This window comes from Otolemur garnettii, unplaced genomic scaffold (assembly GCF_000181295.1).
Source record: "Otolemur garnettii isolate 467f Iridium unplaced genomic scaffold, OtoGar3 scaffold00003, whole genome shotgun sequence".
Lineage (NCBI taxonomy): Eukaryota > Metazoa > Chordata > Mammalia > Primates > Galagidae > Otolemur > Otolemur garnettii.
In genome coordinates, this window is record NW_003852398.1 from 8,577,012 (window position 1) to 8,603,464 (window position 26,453).

At 49.9% G+C, this 26,453-nt stretch overlaps 1 protein-coding gene across 3 annotated transcripts in view; it reads right to left on the minus strand.

The window, feature by feature from the left end:
- The window catches only part of WWC1 (WW and C2 domain containing 1), a 177,805-nt gene that overhangs the window by 29,678 nt on the left and 121,674 nt on the right, over positions 1-26,453 (minus strand). For all 3 annotated transcript variants that reach the window (XM_003781963.3, XM_023515284.1, XM_023515282.1), the window contains exons 9-16: positions 24,992-25,234; positions 17,689-17,778; positions 16,303-16,838; positions 12,173-12,281; positions 11,702-11,782; positions 10,937-11,023; positions 9,768-9,960; positions 211-363 (exon numbers count right to left, since the gene is read on the minus strand). In XM_003781963.3, coding sequence (XP_003782011.1) covers positions 211-363; positions 9,768-9,960; positions 10,937-11,023; positions 11,702-11,782; positions 12,173-12,281; positions 16,303-16,838; positions 17,689-17,778; positions 24,992-25,234 — 1,492 coding nt within the window. The remainder of the gene's footprint in view (positions 1-210; positions 364-9,767; positions 9,961-10,936; positions 11,024-11,701; positions 11,783-12,172; positions 12,282-16,302; positions 16,839-17,688; positions 17,779-24,991; positions 25,235-26,453) is intronic.

The following is a 26,453-nucleotide window of genomic DNA, read 5'->3' on the forward strand; positions in this document are numbered from 1 at the left end:
CTCCCTTCCCTGTCCTCTCCTGCTCCCCTGCCCTCCCTTCCCTGTCCTCTCCTGCTCCCCTGCCCTCCCTTCCCTGTCCTCTTCTGCTCCCCTGCGCTCCCTTCTGCTCCATGTTCCCCACCCCCGGGAGGCGTCCCCTTCTGCCATCCAGGCACTGCTTATCCAGATGCTGCCCTGTGGGAGGGCAGCGCACACCTGGTCCCCCCTCACCGTGCTTGCAGGCCCTGGGGTGGGGGCCGTGGCACCCACTGGCTTGGGTTCCCTGCTCTGTTTCTTCAAGTATTTGTAGCTCAGGAGGTTGTACCAGCGAGTCGACCTCTCCCCAGACCGGCAGACCTCGGCCAGGCTGATCTGGGCGCCTCCCTGTTGGGGACGGAAAAATGGAGAGCATAAGTAGGGTGTGACAAGGTGTGCTAGAAATTTGGCTTCTGTGGTCAGTATGGAAAACATCACTTCAGGTGGGGTGGAGGCATCCTGGGGGAGAGGAGAGGCTTAACGCTGCCGATAGCACAGGTGCTCACTCACTCGCTCACTTAATTTGTCAATCTTTGCTGAGGGTTTATCTTATATCTTTTTTTCTTAAGACAGGGTCTCACTCTGTCTTCCTGGCTAGAGTATAGTGGCATCTTCACAGCTCACACCAACCTTCAACTCCTAGGGTCAAGTGACACCCCCCACCCCCACCTAATGTCTCAGACTCCTGAGTAGCTGGGACTATAGGATGGCGTCCCCATGCCTAAATAATTTTTTTTTAATTGTTGGGGATTTTTTTTTTTTAATTTATTGGGGATTCATTGAGGGTACAAGAAACCAGGTCTCACTGATTGCATTTGTTAGGTAGAGTCCCTCTTACAATCATGTCTTCCCCCCCAAAAGGTGTGGCACACACTATGACCCCACCCCACTTTCCCTCTCTCTACTATTCCCTTCCCCACCCCTCCCTCCTTCTTCCTCTCTCTGATCTCCCCTTCTCCTATCCCCACCATGTCATTAATTGCCATTAATTGTCCTCATATCAAAATTGAGTACATAGGATTCATGCATCTCCTTTCTTGTGATGCTTTACTAAAAATTATGTGTTCCACTTCCATTCATGTTAATACAAAGGCTGTAAAGTCTCCATTTTTTTTAATGGCTGAATAGTATTCCATGGTGTACATATACCACAGCTTGTTAATCCATTCCTGGGTTGGTGGGCATTTAGGCCGTTTCCACATTTTGGTGACTGTAAATTGAGCTGCAATAAACAGTCTAGTGCAAGTGTCCTTATGATAAAAGCATTTTTTTCCTTCTGGGTAGATGCCCAGTGATGGGATTGCAGGATCAAATGGGAGGTCTAGCTTGAGTTCTTTCGGGGTTCTCCATACTTCCTTCAAAAAAGGTTGTATTAGTATGCATTCCCACCAGACGTGTACCAGAGTTCCCTTCTCTCCACATCCATGCCAGCATCTGCAGTCATGCCCCAAATAATTTTTATATTTTAGATGGGGGGTCTCATTCTTGTATAGACTGGTCTTGTACTCCTCACCTCAAACGATCCTCCTGCTTTGACTCCCAGAGTGCTAGGATTACAGGCATGAGCCATTACAATAAATATACCTACACACACACACACACACACACACACACACACACAGTGATTTAAAAAGAACCAAATATAAAGTTTACCATCTTTACGTTTTTTAACTACACAGCCTTTTTTTTTTTTTTTTTTTGAGACAGAATTTCACTTTGTTGCCCAGGTTACAGTGCTGTGGGGTAAGCCTAGCTCACAGCAACCTCAGACTCCTGGGTTCAAGTGATCCTCCTGCCTCAGCCTCCCAAGTAGCTAGGACGACAGGGGCCAGTAAAATATATTCACATAATGGGGCAATAGATTTCTCAAATCTTCTCCATCTTGCAAATCTGAAATTCTAGACTTATTAAACAACTCGCCTTTCTCCTTGCCCCCAACCCCCAGTAACTACCATGTTAAACTTTACGCCTTCAGATACCTCAAATTAAGTGGAGTCACATAGTATTTGTCTTTTTGTGACCGGCTTATTTCACTTAATAATACCCTCAAGGCCCATCAGCATTGTGGCATGTATCAGAATTTCATTTCTTGTCAAGGCTGAATAAGGTAACATTCCATTGTAAATGTATACTGCACTTGGTTATCCGTCCACCACTGATGGACACTGGAGTTTCTTCTACCTTGTAACTATTGGGAATGGGGCTGCTGTGAATATGGGTGTGCAAATAACTCTTCAAGACCCTGCTTTCAATTCTTACGAACCTATACACAAAAATGAGATTGTGGGATCAGATGGTAGTTCTGTTTTTAATTTTTTGAGGAACCACAATACTGTTGTCCTTAGGATTTGCACTATTTTATAATCCCAGCAATGCCCAAGAATCCAATTTCTCTACATTTTCACTAACACTTGTGTGTTTTTTGATAGCCAGTATCCTAATGAGTGGTGGTATCTCACTGTGATTTTGACTTGTATTTCTCCAATGATTTGTGATGTTGAGGATCTTTTCCTTTTTCTTTCTTTATCTTTTTTTGAGACAGAGTCTCACTCAGTTGCCCTGGATAGAATGCTGTGGCATCCTAGCTCACAGCAACCTCCAAGTCTTAAGTGATTGATGCCTTAGGCTTAAGTGATTGATGCCTCCTGGAGTGGCTTTTTTTTTTTTAAACTTTATTATTTGTTTTTTTATTTATTTAATTTTTTTGTTGATGCAGTTTGGCCAGGGCTGGGTTTGAACTCACCACCCTCAGTATATGGGGCTGACACTCTACTCACTGAGCCACAGGTACCACCCCCAAGTGGCTTTTAAGTGAGGTGAAAAGCTACATATTTCTTTAACCAAATTTGCAAAAAAAAAAAAAAAAAAAAAACTACAACATACACTACTGTGAGGCCATGGGGAAGGGGGACTAGGCACTTTCTCACTTTCCTGGTGGGAATGTAAAGTGGTAGAAACCCTGTATTTGGAATTTGGCCATATCCAGCAAAAATAGGGATATAGTTTACCCTTTGACTCAGCAGTCCTCCCCGAATGCGCCTACCCCACAGATACATTGGCATGAGTATAAAATAACCCACAAGTAAGAGCCTTCATGCTAGCTCTCTTTGTCACCCAGGGTAGAGTGCTGTGGCCACAGCAACCTCAAACTCTTGGGCTTCAGCGATTCTCTTGCCTCAGCCTCCCAAGTAGCTAGGACTACAGGCACCCACCACAACGCCTGGCTATTTTTAGAGATGGGGGTCTCACTCTGGCTCAGGCTGGTCTCAAACCTGTGAGCACAGGCAATCCACCCGCCTCGGCATCCGAAGTGCTGGGATTACAGGTGTGACCCTCTGAGCCCAGCCTTAGCTCTCTTTTTAATAGCAAAAGATTTTAAACAACTCAAAAGTCCAGCAACAGGGGACAACTGGATCAACTATAATCTATTTATGCAATGGAATATTACATAGCTATGTAAGAAAATGAGGACGATCTCTTTGTACTGATGCAGAGATCTCCAGTGAAGGTAAAGAATAGCAAGGCGCAGCACAGAATATATTCTATGCTACCTTCTGTGCAAGAAATGGAGAGAGGATGAGTACTTTTTTTTTCTATTATCTATACATTGCACCATATTTGAAGCATAAGAAGACCAAATAAGGGGGGGGTGCTGTGGCTCAGTGAGTCGTGCGCCGGCTCCATATACCCAGGGTGGCGGGTTCAAACCCAGCCCTGGCTAAACTGCAACAAAAAAATAGCCGGGTGTCGTGACGGGCACCTGTAGTCCCAGCTACTTGGGAGGCTGAGGCAAGAGAATCACCTAAGCCCAGAGGTTGCTGTGAGCTGTGACTTCATGGCACTCTAATAAGGGCAACAAAGTGAGACTCTGTCTCTAAAAAAAAAAAAAAAAAAAAGAGCAAATACGATTGTATGTAGAACCAGAAATAATAGAAAGATGAAGAAACTAATCAAAGTAGTTACCATATAGGACAGGTGGCAGGATCGGGGTGAAGGAGAGCAGGATTTCTCTTCAGTTAACCTTTCTATACAATTTTCGTTTGAATCCCGTAAATGCATCCCTTAAGATGAAAACAGACTACCAAAAAACCAAAACAAACAAACAAAACCCCTAACAGAATATAAACTCAAGGGATTATCTCAAGTGACTTAATATTTTTAACACACATCCTTAACGGAAAGGACTACAGAGTAACTCTAATCATTCCTCAGCAGTTTTATTGCTTTGACAAGTCCTCATTTGATAAGGCTGGGTCGGGGTGGGAAGGTCATTAGCTCACCCACTTCCCCTTTCCCCAGACACACCAGTGGTTGGTTGTGCCAGTGGGCGGCAGAAATATCAAAAGCCAGTTTGCAGAGTGGGCCTGCAGCCAACCAACGGCACAGGATGATGCCGAGGGTGAGGAGGGGGCTCTTTTGGTTTTCCCTTCTAACAGGATGTACCACCAGAACGTGGCATGGAGTGTGCTAACAGTAAGCTCAGGGAGAAAGGGGTGAGCAGAGAGGTAGCAGATAGTGCTGACAACTTCACTTATTGGGCACCAGCCTCCTATCCGGGGCAGGGCAAGTATCTCCTCCCTACGGGGCTCTGGGGAGGATCAGAGTTAATGAAGGCTATTACACACTTGGCACATTTCAGGTACCCAGAATAAACGTAAATATACATGAATATATGTGTATTGCACAGTTACTCATCCAATAAATATTCCCTGAGCCCTTCGAAGACTCTGGAGCCACAGCAACATGTAAGACACAATTCTTCCCCCCAGGGCCTGGCAAGACTGACAAATATGTCAGCTACTGCAGTTCGGAACATGCCAGGTCGTGCTTGAGGTACAAGGGGGAGGAACGTGATCACAGTTGTGAGGTGTGACAGATTATCGTTAATTCTAATGAGACACACTCTCTAGTTGGGGCTGCTTCTAAGTGTGAATATTATTTGTCTACCTTAGTAAGCTGGATGAGCTTGAGGGCATTTACATATTCATTCATTCGTTCATTTATTCAACACATAAAAATTTGCTAGGAAACTTCCCTGTGCCAGGCATCATTCTGGGTAATGTGGATACAGCAGGATTTAAGGCAGATAAATATCTTGCCCTCATGAACTTGTATTTGAATCTGGGGGAATCAGATAAATGACTTAATAAGTAAATTCCAGACCACGTTTCATCAGCCCTAAGATGCTTTTGATTATAAAGTGTACTATTATTTTATGCACCATTATGAAAGGAAAATGGTCGCCAATTAAACTATAACCTGTCATACAGCAGACATTGAACTTTAACCGTAGAGAGCACAAAATGTGAAAACAATGTGTACACTAAAGTCTATGATAATGAAATATTAGGTGATAAAAAGTGCTGAAGAGAAAAAGATTGCAGGGAGATGAGCTAGGAGGGGATAAGAGAGTGGAGAGGGTCAGGGGATTTTACCTGGGGTGGAAGGTGACATCGGTGTGAAGTCCAGAAGGCAGTGAGGGAGCAAGTCTTGAATTCATGTCAGGGGCCCAGTGAGTGTGAAGGTCTGGAAGGGGGGTTCGTGGTGGTGTTTTCAAGGAACACAGGAGGCTGAGGAAGGGTTCTGGGAATGCAATCCCAGAGATAAGATGGGGCCAGATCCCGTGGGGCTTTGGAGGCCTGGCAAAGGACCTAGGTGTCAACTCTAGGTGGAGACAGACGCCATCCTAAGGTTTCAGCAGAGGCAAGGCATGCATTGATTTACATTTAAATAGAATTACTCTGACTACTGTGTTGAAAAAAGGGAGAAAGGACAGAAGTGGGGAGACCCAGCAGGAGAAGCCTACATACAATCTTAGGGAGGGGACAGAGGCTGGGGTCAGGGAAGTGGTGAGAAGTGGCCAAAGGCTGGGGATCTTCTGAAGGTAGAGCTAAAAGGATGCAGTGTGTATGTGTGTGCGGGGTCAAGGATGGCTCCAGGGTGTCTGGCTTGAGCTGAGAAGAATAGGGTTGCTATCAGCTGCGACACCAGAGACACAGGACACAAGGCTGGGGGTGCTCCTGCAGCTGTGTTAGCTGCAGGCACCCCACTTGACCCGCAAGTGAAGGTGCAGGGAAGGCAGTAGAGATGTGAGATTAGAGAAGAATGGAGAGGCCTGGGCTGGAGCCAGACAGTTAGGATAGCGTTTGAAACCGGGAGATTAAATTGAGACTCCAACTACAGAGGTCAAGGAGAGGAGGGAGAGCCAGAAAGGCAGCCGGAGAAGCCGGAGAACACTGGAGCGCCAGGCGTTGGGGAAGCCAAGGAAAGGATGCTGAGGGGAGAGGAGGCGGCAGCTGCAGCAGGCACAGCCAACCGGTGAAGAGCAGGGAGCTGAAGAACTGGCATCGAGTGACAAAGAGCCCCCTGACAACAGTGACAAGGGCAACACCCACATGGACTGGGTTACACAGAGAATGGAACCCACATCTTTCAAGTTTTGCTATAAAGAAAAGAAGCAATATAATAGCTGTTGGTAGAAACGGGGTGAAAAGGTGTTCGTTTTTTTGTTTTGTTTTAAACATGGGAGAAATAACAGCATAGTGGATCCAGCTGAAGACGGAAAATCGAAAATAGAGGAGTGGGCAGAATGGCTGCTGGAGTGCTGTTCAGGTGGGGGGCGGTGTGCAGGGCTGGCTGTGGACAGGAGTGTGGAAGACGCATCTTCAGAGGCACAAGAACAGCTAATGTTCTAGGCATGGAGCTCTCTTCTGATTCCTCTATTCACTCCCCAAGAGAGAAATATAAATTAGTCATTGTGCAGAGTGGGAGAGTAAATGGTCCAGGGGAGATGGAATAATTGCTGGGCAGCACGCAGAGCTCGTGGGAAGTCAGTGATCACAGTTTTCAAGTGACACCACACAGCGTGGCTGTGTGCATTTTTTTCCAGTTGCGTGGGTGGAGGAGGAGGAGGAGAGCTCACTTGGACAGGGCTGAGGTTTTGCCAACTGAGTATGACAGAGTGAGAAAGGTGCAACGGAGACCTTAGAATGGTCATTTATTGAGTGTACATGGGACCTGGGAAACAGCTGCCTTAACTGGGTGGCAATGAACTTACCAGTCGAGTAGTGGACAACTAGGACCCTGTGATGCTGTGCTACAGCGTTTGGTGGGACTGTTGCCTGTGATATTGGGAAGACAGGCCGCATCTTTCCAAACCCATAATCCTAGTCTGGGGACAGGAGAGATGCTCACAGCAACACCCAGAGAGGTAGCAGGTGCAATGGCTGCAAATAAGGAAGCTGACAGTCGTGTTCAAATCCAGGCTTTGCCATCTTCATGCTGGATAACCTGGGCAGGTTCCTTAGCCTTTCTGAACCGTGATTCCTTATTTTCCCAGGACCCTCATAAGGATTAAATGAGATATTGCATGCACAGTTCTCAGCCCAGCAGTAAACACACAGGCACAGCTCCTTTCGGAGACAGTTGTTGCCTGGTTGTCTAAACCGCTTAAGACAGACTGGGGGTTCCATGTAGCCAGCAATGCTGGGAGTCTCTATGTGGAAGCAAACAAGCCCTTTCTCCTCCTGTCTCACTCACTTTCCTCCTCCAGCCACCAAAACACGACAGCCTGACACTCCATGTCCCCATTGCATACGGGAAAGGAGGCTTCCCATTGGCCACAGATGGAGACAAGCCATGGTGAGATGAGCGCTTTGGCTGCTGCCATGGCAACCAGCAATGACCAGACTTCAATTAGGAAGGAGGAATAAAAGGCATCCAATTAGGAGAAGAAAACAGGATTGAGTCTCTTCTCGTTTCGGAATGCCCAGGGCTGAGGAAACGCTTGACTGGAGGAGCCTGGGTTTGGAGAAGCTTTCTAAGCGGTCATTTGGCGTTCACCATGCTTGCCAAACCCTTTCAGCCACCATCCCCACCTCTGGGCTCCGGGGAGACCTGCACTGGCAGAGAACAGAGGGGCTGAAGTGTGTCCAGCCTGGGTGTGAACCTGCCTAGGTTCAAACACAGCTTCTGCCACTTTCTGATTGTGTGGCCTTAGGAAAAGCGTCTCACTTCTTGTGCCTCAGTTTCCCCAGTGGTATATGGAACCTATTTCAGAAGGCTGGAGTGAGACTCAATGGAGATAATGCATGCAAGCTGCTTAGCTCAGTGCCTGCCACATAACTTACAGACTATTGACATTCGCCACCGCGTCATTATTAAGAATGACAACACAAACGGCAGTGAGGCTGCTGTGCACCCCAGCTAAGGAGGACAGAGCAGGCAGCACGGTCAGACTTTGTTGCTCCACAGCCTTGCCACACAGTGTGATCCAGGGGTCAGCAGCACTAGTACCACTCGGGAGCTTGTTGGAAATGCAGAACCTCAGGCAGGACTTGCCCCAGACTTGCTGAGTCAAAATCTGCACACAGATCTCCAGGTAGAGCAGCCTTATTTAATCTGCAGAGGAGCATCTCCGAGGTAGGCAGGATGAGTTGGGTTTTATAGATAAGGAACTGGGGCAAGAACTGAGGATTCTTAGGCGAGTGACACAGGTGGGAAAGGCACGCCTGGTGACTTAGCCTTAGCAAAATCCTATCACAGAGAAGAGTTTTATGTCATAGGCAGACCCAGGTAAGGATGGAGAGAGGTTCCCTACCTTGGGGAAAGGCCTGTGGCTCACATCAGGAGAGAGTGGCCAGCCTGACATTCTCCCAGCATCCAGACTTTCTTTCCTCTGCATGGGCTCCTATCACTTCAAGCCACCCATTTCCAGCATGGTCCTCACCACAATTTGAGCCGTTAAAGTTAGCTCCTGTGTAGCCCGCTCCCCACTGAGTCCCCAGCACCCACCACTGGGGGAGGGGCCATGATGGGCGCCAGCAAAGGTATGAGCATGGGTACAGCCGCGTTCTGGGTGTAATGCCCACATTGGGGCTCCTTTGTGTCCGCAGGTGAGTTGTTACATTACCCAAACATCTAAGTGGCATCAGGGTTAACAAAGCCCTTTACTTCTTTTATAACCCTTGTGTTTCGGGTGCCAAGCCCCTTTACTTCTTTTAACACATCTGTGCATCGCACCCCCTGAGTGGGCTATATATCCCCCTTTTATAGATGAGAAAACTGAACATGCATCTGCACCTGGGTCTGCCAGTCTCTGAGGGTGTGGCTTTCTCAGGACTCAAAGGTGCCCAGACCTACTTCATCTCTAGTCCTGACTCCTGCCAATGCAGTGAGGAAGGGAAAGGCTGCCCTGGAACTCTGATCCCATCCCACAAGAACCTACTGTGTTCCAGGCACTGAGTAGGTGCTTTACATGCACTGGCTCACTTTCTCCTTACAATGGCTCTTCTAGTGGATGTGAGGGAGCCATGCAATCGTTCACACTGCACGGATGAGAAAAGGGAGGATCAGAGTAACTTGCCCAGGGTCCCCCTGTTGCATAGCAAGTGGTAAGTGGGATCCCAGTGCTTGTCTGTTCTCATCGCTCTGCACTTCTTGTCTACACTCTGATGCTGCACAGTGAAGCTGCAGCATATGGCTCGCATCCTCCAGGCTCTGGCAGTTTAGAAAGTGCATTCAGGTCTATTACTCCTCCTTGTGAAAAAAGCTCCTCTCTGCCCTCCCATAAGTCTGAGAACAGCATTCCCTCGCCAAAACACCTCTGCATGGAATCCACGATGAGCTTGAATGATACCACAACCTGTGTCTCCTCCAAGCTTTCTCCCCAAAGCTTGGGGTGGGCCAATCCCCAGAAGAATGGAAAGGCCAGCCAGAAGACAGACAGACAGACAGACAGACATGGCCCTTACCAGGCACTCCTCCAGATGGCTCCTGTCAGTGGTACAGACATCGACTCTTAAAGTCTTCTGGTGAAGGGCTGGATAGGACATGGATACCCAGAACACCTCATTGAACACGAGCGTGTCTGAAGCTTCCAGGGGCCGGGTCCGGAACAGGCAGGTGGTGCTTTCGGAACAAGGAAGAATGGCCACGCGAATGTTCCTAGTGGGAGACAGAACCATAGCGCACTTGGCTCAGCCCAGGTCTGGGATCAATGTGGGGCTAAACAGCTGCTGAAATACCAAACTAAGCAACAGTGGGCAACGGTTTGTAGAACTGAGGAATCCGGGGCATCAGGACCCCTCATAGACCAGAAGGCAAAACACTGCCACCCCTGAGGAGGGGAATGACAATTCTTAGAAAATTCCAGGCGCTCTTCTCCTTTGCCTCAGACCCTTCACTCCCAGGCATTACCCCATGGATACCCCCCGGCTAACACTGTCTGTGTGGGCAAGAGACTGAAAACACCCCGAGCGTCCTTCTGGTCGACCTTCTGTTTCGTCTGCTTCCCTGCCTTCCTTCCTTCTTTCCACACGTCCCACCCCCATATGCTGGCTGGATGCAGACCACAGAAATATTCCTGTTGCTGCATTCAAGGCCTTGTGGTCTAGTTATAGGAGAAAACCATATAGGCAAGTGAGTACATAAAAGCAGAAGCCTGGTCTACCATGGGAAGAGCCCACCTGCAGGCAGTACCCGTCTGCCACCCTCGCAGCCTCAAGGGAACACCCGGCCATGCCCTTCCAAGAGAAGCACAGGAGGACTGTCTCTTTGTGCCAGAAATACGTGAGCTTAGAGATGGTAAAATGGACTATGACCATTCTTCATGAGGCTCGAAGTCCAGGGGGGCAGGTTCTATGAAGGATTTGCTCTGGTACCACCTGACGTGAGGCAGGTGTTCAGGATATACTGGTGAGAGATTTGAAACTGGCCAGAGTGCCCCTCTTTATAACCACATGCTCCTCATTGTGACCATCTCCACACGCTCAGTTGAGCTTTACTGTGACATGCATTAAAAACACACCGTGGGTTGCTAAGCCCTGTTGTTGGATTAGGACAGAGCCGGAATGTCCCCCCAGGGCTGACTGCAGAGCACCGGATGAGAGGGTCACACACACCTGTCTAGCTACATACTCACACTTTCTGGTCTTGCTGCAGCAACAGAGCAGAAAGGTTACTCAGCTGGATGATTAATATTGCAAATTGCTTATTCTTCTCATCGTACCTGAAACGAAAAGGGCGCATGGTACACCTATCAGTAACACGCCTCTCTGTCATTCCTTCTTTCTGTTAATAGTCACGGGACGTGGCTGTTGGCTGCTCTGAGCACTGAGGTGAGCCAGAGAGCGCATGCCCAGGGCTTTGCTGCCATGCGGGATGAAGGCCCTGAGCTGTCGCTTCTCTGAATTTCTAAAGAGAAGTCAAATGTTTGGGTAAAATTTTCTTTCATTGAAATATGGGCAATTGATGCCTACTTAAAAAAACATTGAGGTCATCCCCCAGCAAAAGAAAACAACAATATGTGAAGGGATCAGATGTGGGCTGCAGCCCCCAGGGGTCGACTTGGGTCCAAGCACTGAAACCTGGATGGGATGGAAAGATAAAAGCCTCAGCAACAAGGAACACGCGCTGAGAGAGAGGAGGTCTCAGGCCAGCTCCTCCGTGAGCTGGAGCAAGTCAGCTCTTTCAAAACCTTACTTTTCACATCTGTCAAATGGGGAGCTGGGAGGTAGAGAAAGAGTCAGCATTCCTTTAGTTAGGGTGGACCATAGCCACCGAGTCCTGCCATCCTTGCCTTTCTCCCTGGACAGCCGAGAAGGTAAATGCTAGTAAAATGCTGTGGACGAGAAAGCCTGCACAGACCACTCCCTCTGTCCTCGCTGTCGCTGTCACTGTCACTTACTTCAGGGCAATCTGAACTCGGGTCGCACCCACTGCTTCGGATTCATCACTGTCGAATGCAATAGCTTCTGAAGCACCCAGTCTGAAAGACAACAGCAGAGAGGGGAGTCAGGCCTCCCCGCAGGGACCCACTCAGGGAGGCTGTGGGTGGATCCTCAAGGAGGGAGTCGGGGTCTGCTCAGCCTCCCTGCAGACTCCTCCCTTGAAGGGCACCCCCCTCTCCAGGGCTTGCATCCCACGCGTGCACTTCTTCATGGCTTCCACAGAACCAGCACTCTCCCAACTGGAAGCGTCTCCAGTCCTGGGAGAAGCCAGTGCTGTCTGTCTGGGGCTGCCAAGGGGAAGATGGGGTCACCAAATGTCCTCCTGGGGGCTCCCCCACACCACACCACCCCAAAGACCTGGGTTCTGCACATTCATTCACAGTTCATGGCCTACGTGGCCACACAGAGGGCCAGCACTCGGCACTCACCTTTGCACGGAAGCCTCATACACACCGCTGTCCCCTGCCACTGACTCGTCGGACACCGCAGCAGAGACACAGGCCACTTTCAGGCCACACCGCTGGGCCGTGCTCACAGCTAGAGGAGGAGAGAGGAAGCAGGAAGGATAGAAAGGCAGATTCAGAAACTAGGGTACTGTTTTGCCAATTTTGATGCACCCTCTGTCATAATTGACAAATCCTGCCAAATTCCAAACCCCTGGGAATGCTAAAGTAAGGTCTTGCTTTGCTTGGGGTAATGGAAGAGGTCACATATGATTGCACCCGAGGCTCTGGAGTCAAACTACCTGGGCACAAATCCCAGCTCTATGACCTTGAGACATCAATTTAAGTCTTTGAAGCTCCAGAGGACAATAATTTATAAATTGGGAATAATAATACCTACTTTCTAGGGCTGTTGGGAGGACTCATGTGACAATATAGAGGAAGGCTTGAGAGACTGGTGCACACAAAGTGTTTTGCAAAACTCATTCCACCATCCTTACTTCCACTAGTGTCCCTATCATGGTATGATGCCTTCTCAATCCATCCCTACACAGCTGTGGCAAAATAACAGCCCCTGAACCTTCAACAAGAGGGGTGGGGTGGGGGATTAAACACCTGTCCTCTCCTTCAGCCTATCTCATTCTACCCCTAACTCAGCTCTTCTTTTTCCCTACCTGTAACGGATGTCTTTGAAAGTCTCTGAAGTGGACCACGCAACCAGGCACTCAGCACAGGCTGCACAAACACCTACGGTGTGCCAGGGCCACTGCCAGGTTCAGTGGCACCGAGATGATTGAGATAGGTCTTGCTGTCCTCCGTGCAGTAGGGAGGCCAGATCTAGATCTTGCAATCTCCCAGCCAACACCAACGCTTCTTTTTTTTTTTCTTTTTTGAGACAGAATCTCACTCTGTTGCCCTGGGTAGAGTGCCATGGCATCATCATACCTCACAGCAACCTCAGATTCTTAGGCTCAAGTGATCCTTATGCCTCAGCCTCTTTAGTAGCTAGGACTATAGGTGCCTGCCACATGCCCGCTAGTTTTTCTATTTTTAGTAGAGACAGGGTCCCGCTCTTGCAAGGGCTGGTTTCGAACTCTTTTTCTTTTGTTTCTTTTTTGAGACAGACTCTCACTTTATCACCCTTGGTAGAGTGCCGTGGCGTCACACAGCTCATGGCATCCTCCAAACTCCTGGGCTTAGGTGATTCTCTTGCCTCAACCTCCCAAGTAGCTGGGACTACAGGCCCCCGTCATAATGCCCAGCTATATTTTTGTTGCAGTTTGGCCAGGGCCAGGTTTAAACCTGCCACCCTGGGTATATGGGGCCGGTGCCCTACCCACTAGGCCACAAGCGCCACCTGGTTTTGAACTCTTCAGCTCCAGTTATCTACCTGTCTTGGTCTCCCAAAGTGTGTACTAGGACTACAGGCCTGAGTCACGGCCAGCACTTCTGAGCACCTGGGGTATGGAGGAGCACAGGGACAGGCACAGCAGGCTGGGGAAGGGGATAGGAGACCAGGTGAGGCTGGCAAGTTGCAGGTGGGGAAGCCTACCGAGCCTGTCCCACTCCTGCTGAGCCCTCAGAGACCTCCCGCCTTCAGACCCACGCATCTCTACCCTCTGCTAAACAACTTAAAGAGATTAATTTGTCTGCTGACTGAACAGCAGCACTAATCGCATAACCTGCTTAGCGTCTGAGCGCTGCCTGGCATCACACGCTGCAGGGAAGGCTTCTGGAGATGGCAACGATGGAAATGCCATCCTGAGACTGTGTGTGCCCAGCCTCATGTGCTGTCTCTGGCCCACGAGCCCCGGGGACACTGTCGGAGATGGGAGGGGAGTCACTTCCCAGGCCACAGATGGGGCCTGAGCATCCTAAGCCGGCTTTACACCTCATCAGAGATACTTTCCTCCAGCCCTGTTAGAGGTTCCACCTGAACCCCTCCTCTCCAGGGAATAATTTTCTGAGGTTTACCACCTGCTGTAGTAGGAAGCTTGTTTTTGTTGCTTTTTGAGAGCACTCAGCAAGACTCCCTTCTGATGAGGAAACCCCAGGAATCTCTCAGCTCCTCTTCTAAGGAAACCACCGGCACTCAGAGCCTTTAGTAACCAGGGAGCCTCTTCTCTCCCCATGGTCCCTCTGGCCCTCAAAAATGAGTGGACAGTACTGGGTACGGGATCCACACTCCTCCCCATCCCCACCCCCGGAGCTGTAGGGCTGGGGTGGGTCCTACTGCTGCTAACTGGCCTCACAAGGAGCCTGGGGCAGGGGCCCTCTGCACACAGAGCTGGGCACAGGGATGGTGTGCATTCTGGGCAGGTGATCCTGGTACCAGTCTGCATCCCACGGTATCGCTGTGTAGGATGACCTCACACAAGCCCTTTAGCTTCATTTTATCTGTAAGGTGGGGACTGTTTAAAAAACCAACCACTTCAGGTATTATAATTCCTGTACACCTATACTCAATAAATCATAGCTATTATTATTTGTATGAAAGGGTGGGGGATGCCAGGAAAGTCAAAAGCTCCAGGTGAGCTCACTGAGCACCCCACTCAGTCCTGACCTTCACGCCCACAGCCAGACGGGCATGGTGGCTCAGCAAACACCAGGGATGCCATGCGAATAAATGCACCAACTCACCTCCCATCCTTAGAGTGGTTAGGGCCTGAGGTCACAGAAAGCCAAGTTCTAATCCCTGCTTTCTCACTTGGTTACTATGTGACCTAAGGCAAGTGACATCACCTCTCTGAGCCTCCAATTCCTCATCTGTGATACGGACAGAATAGAAGTAATCTATTTTACCATATAATGCACATTGCCCCAAACATAATACATCCTGATAAATGTTATCTAGTATGATTTATTACGTGATGGCTGTTAAAGGTAATAAATACTAAATCTTAGTTGTCAATGTCTGCCCCATTTTCTCTTTTGAAGATTCCAACTTGAATCTCATCAACGCCAGAAAGTTCCATCTGACCGTATGTAGAATGGGAATCAGATCATATCATTTCTGGTTTCAAATGGTCACATACAATGAGGATAAAGTCCAAACTCCTTGCCACAGCCCACCATGTCTCAGGGATGTCTAACCATTTTTTGTTTCTGCCACACACTGGAAGAACAAGAGCTGTCTTGGAGCACACATTAAACACACAAACACTAACAAAAGCTGATGAGCAGGCTTGGCGCCCATAGCTCAGTTGTTAGGGCACTAGCCACATACCCCAGGGCAGGCAGGTTCGAACCTGGCCTGAGCCTGCTAAACAACAATGACAACTACAACAACAAAAAATAGCTGGGCATTGTGGCAGGCACCTATAGTCCCAGCTACTGTGGGAGACTGAGGTAAGAGAATTGTTTAAGCCCAAGAGTTTGAGGTTGCTGTGAGCTGTGGGCAATGGGCAAAAGAAAAGGTCTATGCATACTTTTCTTATTATCCAACACTAACAGACAAGCAAAACAGGCCTCAAACAATCCACATGTGGCCCGCGGGCTGCAGGTTGGACTTCCTTGCTACAGGTTCTGGACATTGCCTAATTTTCTAGCCCTGTTGGTGACCCCCTACCTCTGACTTGTGGCTTCCTAGCCCCTTTTAGTCCCTGGATCTGATCTTAAAGATTTTGCTCCTGCTTTTCCCGAGGCTGGCTCCTTCTCACCACCCAAGCCTCTACTCACACGTCACTGTCCTTCACAACCCACTGTGAGCTGCTGGCCCGACCTCCAGCCTGAAAGCTCTACTGTATTCCCTGCTTTATTTTCTTCATAGCGCTTCCACCTGGTACACACTTATTGTCTGTGCCTCCATCTGAATGCAAGCCTCATGAGAACAGGGACCTTGTCTGTCATCAACACTGTATCCTTAGTGACCCACCCAGTGCCGGCACATGGCATATCTGCTGAATGAATGAATTCGCCAGGAAGACACTTAGCGCAAGACCTGGAACATAATGAGTTAATTATCTACCAAATAAGTAAATACATAAACCTCCCACGTGAAGACCTGGCACACAGAAAGCTGTCAGTAAATGATGACTGTCATTATCACTGGGGTCCTGAGCACAAAGCATCTCTTTCCCTGCTCCAGGCTCCCACCCCTGGATGTGGTGCCCTACCTTGGCCCAGCTGCTTGCCCTCTGCTCCTGGTTCCTCCAGCTGGTATCTCTCCCGGGTGCTGCTGCCAAGGCTAAGTTCACAAAGAGTGGCACTCAGCTCCGGGTCTTCAAACTCCAGGGGGTTGAGGAAGGCATCTCCAGTCAGGAGGGGGTCAGCGATGAGAGGAGAGCATGGCGGGGATGGGGAGGAGAGGGAGGAGCGTGGGGACAGGGAGGTCATAGACTTTGGGGTGCCTGACAGGGAGCGCAGGGCCTGTAGGCGGCCACCTCCCTCTGCCTTCTGGGTCTTGGCCACTTCGTCCTCGTGGATGGTGGTGATGCAACCCGAGGGCCGGAAGCCCGTGGCACCCTCCAGGAGCAGGAACTCCACCTTGCTCTGCAGCTCTGAGTCCAGCTGCTCAAAGGGGTCATAGTAGAGGTCAGTGAAGCTGGCCGAGGTGGAGGAGTCCAGGCTGGATGCAGCCAGGGAGCCCCGGCTGGATGTGAGGGATCCGGGGCTGCTGCCTGAGGACAGGGACTGCGTGCTGGTGGACAGGCTGCGGCACAGGGAGAGAAGGGACAGTGAGGCACTCAGCGTGGGCTGGTGGGGACTTTCTGCTGAGCTCAGGAAAGCACCACAATCTCATTGGACCCACTTAATTGACTCTAGGGTAGAATATCTACCCTCTTTTAACTGGGGGGGGGGGCAAACAACAAAAACAACAACAAAAGAAACAACCCCCCGCCAAACCCCAAGAAGCCCAGATAACCAGTCGGTGGCAGGGCTGGGATGTGAACCCAAGTTAACCGCCTTCAGGGCCACTTTTTCCTTTCGACTTGCTTCCTCAACCTCCACCAGCCACCTTGCATTTTCAAGATATTTTTCCTTATTAGAATCTAGCCCCAAATAATATTTCTTAATATCTTCCTTGAAATCAACTTCTTTATACTTTAACACATTTATCTTAAAAGGAAACTTTACATCCTAAGTGTCATTTGAAAATCAATTTCGTTTATTGCACGTAGAAGGCAACCATTAAAAACAAAATCCGGTGAAAACAAAATGCTGCTATTAAATTCCAGGGGTGCACTGCTGCTCACGAGGGAAGGCCCAGGCCTCTCTCTGTGGTATAGGTGGGGTGACAGGTAGAAGAGTTGGATCTTAAGACACACTAGCACACGCCTGTGGCCTCGTCCTCTGTGTTATCAGTCTGGGGAGCAGATGGCCCCTGTACCCCACCCCCAACACCAGGCCAAGCCCAAGCGCATCAGACTGACCACCTGCTGTGCTTCTAACTGTCCATGCTAAAGCCATGGAGCACAAGTGAAGGTAGAGCCTGGGCTGGGACACTAGGGACCCCTGTGTCTGGCCACCCCCAGGGGATAGCAGTGACCCCCACCACTCACCTTTTCAGCTGGGAGTGCAGAGTCGCCACCTGGCGAGTGGCTTCCTCCAGTTCTTTGACCAGCTGGTTCCTCTTACTGTTTAACTTTAATCTGCAGGGAGAGAATGCATGAGGGGGTGCCCCTGATAGCCCAGCCCTCCTCCTCCTCCCCTCTAGCTCCCCAAATAGAAGTGTAGGTATACGTTCTTACAGATGTACACATAGACCCACAGACACATACACTTTCTGGAAGCATTTTACTATGGCATATGGGGAGACACATACAGTCTGCACATGTGTCACTATGGCAGTGGTTCTCAACCTTCCTAATCCTGCGGCCCTTTAATACAGTTCCTGTGAGTCGTGACCCACAGGTTGAGAACCGCTGCACTACAGTATCACTCCCCTACTACGCCTTAGTTCAGCCGAAAACGGAAGCTAATGTAAGAATGATTTTTACCATTCTACATCCAAGGAAGGTGAGGCTATTGAAGTTATAATTTATTTGGAGCTATGGAATTGGTTGCAGAATTAGGCTTCCACCCCGTCACTCCTCTCCATCCCCTTCCCTCCTTCAGGTAGTATTTACTGCACGCCTACCTCATACAAGACCCTGTCCTTGGCACTGGGGATAAAGCGGTGTGCAAAGCGGAACTTGCTTCTGCTCTTACAGAGCTTACACTCTACTGGGCGTATTAAAGAAATATCAGAATAGGGCGCCGGCCCCATGTACTGAGGGTGGCGAACCCGGCCCCGGCCAAACTGCAACAAAAAAATAGCACCTGTAGTCACAGCTACTCGGGAGGCTGAGGCAAGAGAATCTCCTAAGCCCAAGAGCTGCAGGGTGCTGTGAGCTGTGACGCCACGGCACTCTACTGAGGGCAACAAAGTGAGACTCTGTCTCTAAAAAGAATGAAACACTCAAAAGTATTATATTGACAGTGTGTCACAGGGTAGGCAGCAGTAGGAAGGAACAGAAGAGGACAGGCACAATTTACACTGGTAGGTGAGCCTCTCTGCAGGAGTGACCTCACGTCTGAGTCTGGGACACAGCCTTGTGTGCCTCCTCTGTGTCCGTGGCTGCCAGGGGGTCTGCCTTCCCTGCCCCCTTGCACTGGATGTGGGCGGGTGTGTGTGTGTGTGTGTGTGTGTGTGTGTGTGTTCTGGCCACTAGGGTGTGAGCAGAAGGAATGGTTAAGAGAAGTGGGGGTGTCTGTCTGTCCTTTTGGGAGGACTCTTGTGACCTCAAAGGAGAAGTACCACATTCCTAAAGGACCACACACAAAAGATGCCTGTTTAGTGGAAATATGTAAGTAGACTGTTATTTATTTATTGAGATTGGATCTTGCTCTGTTGCCCAGGCTAGAGTGGCATGGCATCATCTTGGCTCACTGTAACCTCAAACTCCTGGGCTCAAGTGGATCCTCCTCCCTCAGCTTCCTTAGTAGCTGGGACTACAGGCGCTCACCATACACCCAGCTAATTTCTCTCTCTCTCTCTCTTTTTTTTTTTTGTAGAGATGGAATCTTGCTGTTACCCAGGCTGGTCTTGAACTCTTGGCTTCAAGCAATCCTCCCACCTTGACCTCCTAAAGTGCTAAGATTACAGGCATGAGCCACCGCAGCCAGCCCCCAATGAGACATTGTATGAGTAAGAAACAAACTCCTATTGTGTGAAGCCACAGAGATTTTAGGGGCTGTTTCTCACAACAGGTAGATTGTCAACTACTATAAGAATTTAAGCTGATATAATAAGGACAGAAGTTGGTTAGGGCACGTGCAGGGGGAAAGACCCTTCCAAGCAGGGGTTGAGCAGAGGCTTTCATCCTGAAGTGATTATGGCTGCTGTGAGGACAACGGGCAGAAGAAAACCAAAGGCAGAGAGGGAGGCTGCAGTGGCGGAACTCAGGTAGTAGGACTTGTGTGATGCTGGAAAAGATGAAGACAGGGCATGGGCTGGACAAGGGGCTGAGGCAGAGAGAACGTCAAGGAGGAAGACTGTCAGTTATCACCAGGAGCAGCTGACCAGACCTGGAGCCGGGGCATCTGCTGGCATGGGAAGGCTGAAGGGGGCACCCCGGGAAGAGAAGACTTCTGTTGCAGATATTTGGACATGAACCACGGATGGGAGAGCTGCTATAAAGTTGGGGTCACCATCATGTGGATCATTATATGAATGAGATGACTACCTACTTAAAGTTGATTATTATTACTATTTTTGTTTTGAGACAGAGCGTCACTACACTGCCTCCAATAGAGTGCTATGGTGTCAGAGCTCACGGCAACCTCAAACTCTTGGGCTCAAGCGATTCTCTTGCCTCAGCCTCCCAAGTACCTAGGGACTAGACTACAGGTACCCACCACAATGCCCAGCTATTTTTTGTTGCAGTTGTCATTGTTGTTTAGCTGGCCCAGGCTGGGTTTGAACCTGCCAGCCTCGGTGCATGTGGCTGGCGCCGAGACCAGTGTGCTGCGGGCGCTGAGCCTGATTATTTGTTTTTTAAGAGCTGATTTGTTTTTGTCCCTCCCACCAAATGCATATGTTGAAGGTCCAACTCTCAGAACCTCAGGATGTGACTGTATTTGGAGGAAGGACTTTTAGTCAGTCTGTGGTAGTTTGTCACGGGAGCCCTAACAGGCTAACACAGAATCTTAGGGTAAGACATAGAGGAGGAAATGAGGCAGGGCCTAAGACCAAGTTCTGAGCACAGATTCCAAGGTTGAAGGGACTGGCAACAGGCCGCAAGGCAGCCGGAAAGCAGGGGAAGAGGTTGTTAAATGTGATGGAATGTCACAGAACTGGAAGCAAAGGTCTGTACCAGGTAGATCTGATACGAAAGCCCAGTTCAGTAACTACCTCTCTGGAGACAAAACACTTCTGTCTGGAAGAGACCTCTGGATATAGGTTCCTATGTCAGCCTCCAGCCTCTCCTGAAAGCCTCCTTGGAGGGCTGCTCGTGTGGGCTCCAGGGAGTGTGTTAGGCTCTTGGAATGGCTCTCCTTGACACCTGGAGTGGGCTCACTCCAAGATCTAAGGGTCTGATGGGGAAGAGACTCCATCAAGCAAGCAGGTGTCCTCCCAAACTCAGAACTTGGGCTGCTCTCCTGTATCCATTAGGCTAGTGGTTCTTGGCTTTGGAATGCAAACCACCTGCATTAGAAAGGGGAGTGCTGGGTCCTACTTCAACCTGCTCAATCAGCAAGCCAAGGGGCAGGGCCTGGGACTCTGCCTTTTCATGAAGCCTCCAGGTGATCTTCTAGCACACTAAGGCTTAGGGGCTGCTGCACACTAAGGCTTAGGGGATTGCAAGGAGGCAGAGGCTGTGTCTTACTGCCCCAATACCACAAGGAAGTGCTCAGTATTTGGGGAATGTGTGATGTTTTCCCCAGATAAAGGAGGAAAAGCTCTGCTCAAAGACCTGCACATTGAACCTCCCATAGACAGATGGGATCTATTGCTGTCCCCTTGGCCCCTCATGATACCCTGCTGGATAGGGACTTATTGACTTCCTGGACAGGGGAGTGTAATGAGGGCACAGCTAACACAGCTGGGGGCTTGGAGGAAAGGGCTCATTTCTATAGAAAAATCAAGCCACACTATCCCTCCACCAACATACACCCCAGGCCGCCACCCACACCCCAGGCCGCCAACACACGTGCCCTGGAGTGGACACCAGCATTTGCTCTCGGATACATCTGAAAAGCCTCGAGGGACGGCTGGGGCACCTCGGTGGGCAACTGCACCTGTGACTTTATAAAAAAGACAGCAGAAGCAGTAGGCAGAGTGGCCTCGGCATGGCTCTGGGCCATCTCAGTCCCTGGCGCTGTTCTTCCAGAGTTTTGCCTGAGGCTGGTGGGGGCAGGCGGCAGACTGGCAGATGGAGCCCATATGAACAAAATCCTTGACTTTCAATGGCATGGAGGCTGTGGGATCTCCGACCCTCGGTAAAGGCAAAGGCCAGAAAGGGGGTGAGGTCTGGGGTCATGGGGCAGCTGGGGCTTTCCTCTTCTCTATGGGAGAAAAGCCACAGAGTCGTGTTCTGGGAGTAAAGGCAGGTCCCCACTGGAGCTTTGATAAAATGCTGAGGGAACTGGAGCAGGGTGGCCTTGACTTCCTGAGCACAGGGAGGGGTTAGGCACTGGCAGCAACACACAGGTGCCGAAGCTGCCCCCCAGCAGTGCCGGGCTTCGCAGGCCAGATGGCATGCGTGTGTGACGCCTGGCACATGCTGGGAGGCTAAGGACACATCAAGCATGGAAGGAGGCAGAGGGCCCAGAAGGTGGGGCTGGAATCCCCACAAGCTGCGGCTCTGCACCTGGGGCGCTGGTTAAAAATGCAAGAGCCTGGCCTGAAGAATCGGTCCCTGGGTGGGGGCCAGGAAGCCCACACGCTCACAAGCATCCCTCACAAGTATCCCGCAGGGCTGCACACCCGCTTTGAGGGGAACGGGGTGGGGGCAGCAGAGGGTAGGACAAGGTTTGTGAGGATGCCTGTGATGCTGACTGAGTTGTGATGGGGCTTTGGCAGGTCCTGCAGGCTGCCTTTCCTGGGTGTGTCTATTCCTGGCCTCAAAGGCACCTTGAATAGGAAAGGCTGTGTGTGAAGGTGAGGAGCATAATAATCCCATTTTGAGAGAGAGAAAAAAGAGAAAGAGAGAAGGCAGGGGAGGGAGAGAGAGAAACTGACACTAAAAATAAAGATACACACACATGAGAAACAAAGAGCAAGAGACCTAGAGAGGAGGGAAAAACCCCAGCCAGAGTCAGAGGGTGAGCACAGACAGACGAACGTGGAGCTTTAAGGAAACAGCTGCAGCTACAACAATGACAGCTGGGTGGGTTTCCCTTCTCCCTAGTATGGGAGGCTCACAGCCACCAGTATGGTGCCCCTTGCCCAGCTTCTGGGGTTCCCTCCTCAGTCTCCTTTCAGGGCTTCCTACCCACATCCTGCTGCCTCCCCCACTACTGCATTTACCCAGAGTCCCCTACCCTTGAGGACCCTGGGGTTGCCTGAGCAGCACGTATGCGGGAGTGTGAACTCATTGCTCCAGGGGAGCCCTCAGACCTTTGAAGGATGTGGTTGAAGGCAATAATCAAAGGTCATTTGCATTAGCAGCAGCTGAAGTGTATGTAGTATGGGCTCTGGAGCAAGCAAGCTTGGGGGCTTCTAATCCTGGCTCTGCCACTCAGTGATGTCAGCTGAGCCTCAGTTTCCTCATCTGTAAAATGGGGACCAGCCTTAGGGTTAATAGGAGTTTTAAACGAGATGACAGAGGTTACAGAGTCTGGCACAAGATGCCAGCTTTTACATGTCATATACTTTAGGGGTCCCTAAGAGAACCTCTAATCCTGCTTTCAAGAAGCCAGTGTTTTTATAGCAGGGAAGAGCCTCAATTCATAATGTGGTCCAATGGCCTTCAGACTAGATAGGTATTCACTGTGATTATAGCAAACCCTTAGTTAAGGTCATCAATAGGTTCCTGGAAACTGACTGTAAAACAACACGGAACAGGTACTTAAATAACTTCAGTCCCCGGGAAAGCGGGACAGAGAGTCTTGGTGCTAAAGGTGACTTTTAGCATGTACTTCCAATTATTCAATCTCTACTCTTTTCATCCTCTCCTGCCTACCTGAAGGTGAGTCAGGGCTAGTCAGCCATGCCAGCCAGTAGAGGATGGAGACGAGGAAATGGAGACACTGCAGACATCCATCTAGCAGTCCCAATAAAGTGTTTGGTGGGGAGCGATTCCCACCATCAACCAGTCAAGAAAGTCTTTGCAGCCAGGAGAGGCCAGGCAGAGGCTTGTAAACTTGACCCACCGGGCACCACACCAAGTGCAAGAGGGGCTCACTCAGTTGCTAGGCTGGTACCACACATGGGGCACCTTAGGGCACCAGGGCTCCCTCAAGGACCCACCACGGGGTGATACAGGATTTCTAGGCTACTTCAAACTGAGGTACAGACACGTTTACCTGTTTACAACCTGAGATGCTGCCTCTGATTTCACAGAAAAGGTATTCCCTTGCTGATTCCTGGCCACCCCATCCTACACAGAAACATTTGAAAATCACTAGCTTTAATTCTAAGCTCCTGAAGGGCAAGAACTTTGCTGAATAAAGTCTGCTGCAAACAAAACAAAAATCTAGAAAGAACTGATTTCAAGGTCATGGGCAAGGGAACATGTCTTATATTAATTCTGAGTCCCCAAAATTGCCTTGTACACACAAAATGTGCAGCAAAACATCTCTCAAATAAATGAATAAACTCTGTGATGGACAGGATGAATGAATGAATGAATGAATGCGCAGCTGGGGAAGGCAGCACCCCATGGACACAGAGCTGCATTCTGTGCAGTGTGGGTGTGCAGGTTGGTAGGACACTGAAGGAAATAAAGACAAAGTCTATTATGAGGTCTGGGCCAGAGAACATGAACCAGTAACTTTTAGGTTATGCCAAGTCCACAGATGAAACTGGCTCACGGTACTTTTTTTTGAATTTCGATTAGTTGCTAATATTTAAAAATTAAAGCTCCAAACAACTGTTTTGCTTGAAATACAGGGACCTCGGGTAGCGCAGGGTCCGCCTCGCCATTTGCTGCAGCAGGGAGAGAGCCCCTCGCTTTAGTCCAGCGGGTCTGTGCCCCCTAGTCTGACACGGCCCACGCCCATGCGGGTCTCCAGCATTCTAAGTCCCGCTAGGCCCCATGGGCATGCCAGTTTGCAACCTCCATCCACAGCAGTGCTTTTCAAACTTCAAACTGCATACTAATGCAGTGAAATCAATTTGGTGGGCATGAAAAGAAAGGAAACGGAAGAGAGGAAGGCACAAGACACAAAGAGAGTAAGCACTGTTTAGTGAACCTAGTGTTAGGTCACAATATAAAATGTGCACCAATGTCACAAAATTGGAAAACAACTGCTCTATCAGGCGTCCTCAAAGTATTGCCTACGGGCCACATGCGGGACACTGAGGACATTTATCCGGCCTGCCAGGTGTTTTTGCCGCTGCTGCCTGTCCTGCTTAGCAGCCGTATCCTGGGGCCCACAGTCCGGCCCTCCAATGGTCTGAGGGACACTGAACTGGCCCGCTGTTTAGACTTTTTGGTAATGTGATTCACTGGGTAAAGTACCAGGGTAGCTGGGTGTTCTGGGTAGTGACTCATCTTCCCCTGACTTGCTACTTGGGTGAGATGTGAGAACCTCTAACCTAAGTGTGCTCACGGCAGAGCCCAAGTGCCCTAGGGTGTCCCACTTGCGCCTCCCTGCTGCTGGGACCTGGGGGACAGACCAGCAGTGAAAGAAGGATCCCAGGCACCGCAGCCCCACCTCTCGGTCAGCGCCTTGCTCTGGGTGTCCCGGGCCGCCTGCAGGTCCTTCTCCAGCCGCTTCCGGGCCATCTCCAGCTGCTCCACCTCCCCCTGGGTCCACTTCCTCGGGCTGATGAAGCGCATCTCCTTCAGCAGCTCCTCCTTCTCGTTGATGAGGATCAGTCGGTCCCTCTCAGAGTCTAGGACCCCAGGCCATGCCTCACTGTCCAGCTTGGCCAGCTGAATCTTCAGGTTGGCGATCCTGGGGGGCCAAGAAGGCAAGCATGATTGGGTTGTGGAGGGGAGACAGAGGTGTGCCCAAGGTCGCAAGTTGGCATGAGGAACCATGACATCCTCCCAGCAACTTGTCACCCTGAGTAGTGCCATGGTATCACAGCTCACAGCAACCTCAAACTCTTGGGCTTAAGAGATCCTCTTGCCTCAGCCACTTGAGTAGCTGGGACTGCAGTTGCCCTCCACAATGTCCAGCTAGTGGGTTTTTTTTCTTTTTTTTCTATTTTTAGTAGAGACGGGGGTCTAACTCTTTGCTTTGGCTGGTCTCAAACTCTGGAGCTCAAGCAATCCACCTGCCTCGCTTCCCAGCCTGCCAGGATTACAGGCGTGAGCCACCATGCCAGCTACCTCAGAGCAATCTTAGGTAGTTATTATCTTCCTTTTGATCAGCACATCTTGTTGGTAGCAAGGAACCTGTTTTTATCTAAACAAACACCACGTGCCAACAGTGAAGCAGGCTCTGCAGGGATGGGGTATGGACACAAGTAAGGCAATATCCTTGTCTGGACACACTAAGACTGGTTCAGTAGGGACTTAGATTCAGGACTAGGCAGTAACCTCTTACTACCAGCTGTGTGACTCCAAGCAAGTCACCATCTCTCTGACAGGAATAACAAAACTTCCTTCCTCTTGGGCCTGTGGTCAAAGATTTATGACATAATCTGTAAACCCTCAAAGCACAGTATTTTGCACACAGCAAGCCTTCCTTCAGTAAGTATTTCTATTGCTACTTTTGTTACCACCTGGTATGACCCTTACTAGGTGTGTAACAGTGGCAAACTCCCTGGGCCTTGAACATGAGAAAAACAATTATTCATCTACCAGAATGGTTGTGAAAATCAGTAATAATGTATTCATGATGTTCGGCACACAAGTACCGAGTAAATGGCAGTCCTGGAGCACAAGGACTACAATTACTAACCATGAACTCTCAGTTCAGAGAGCAGTGGTAGAGCTGTGTACACAGCTGTAGATTTGGGATCAGAGGCCTTTGGCTAGAGTCCTGGTTCTGGTCTTCTTGACAGAAGTAACCATTTCTTGGGTGGCTCCTGCGACTTGGCAGGTGAGACGCTGGCCCCATATGCTGAGGGTGGCGTGTTCAAACCCAGCCCTGGCCAAACTGCAACAAAGAAATAGCTGGGTGTTGTGGCAGGTGCCTGTAGTTCCAGCTACTGGGAGGCTGAGGC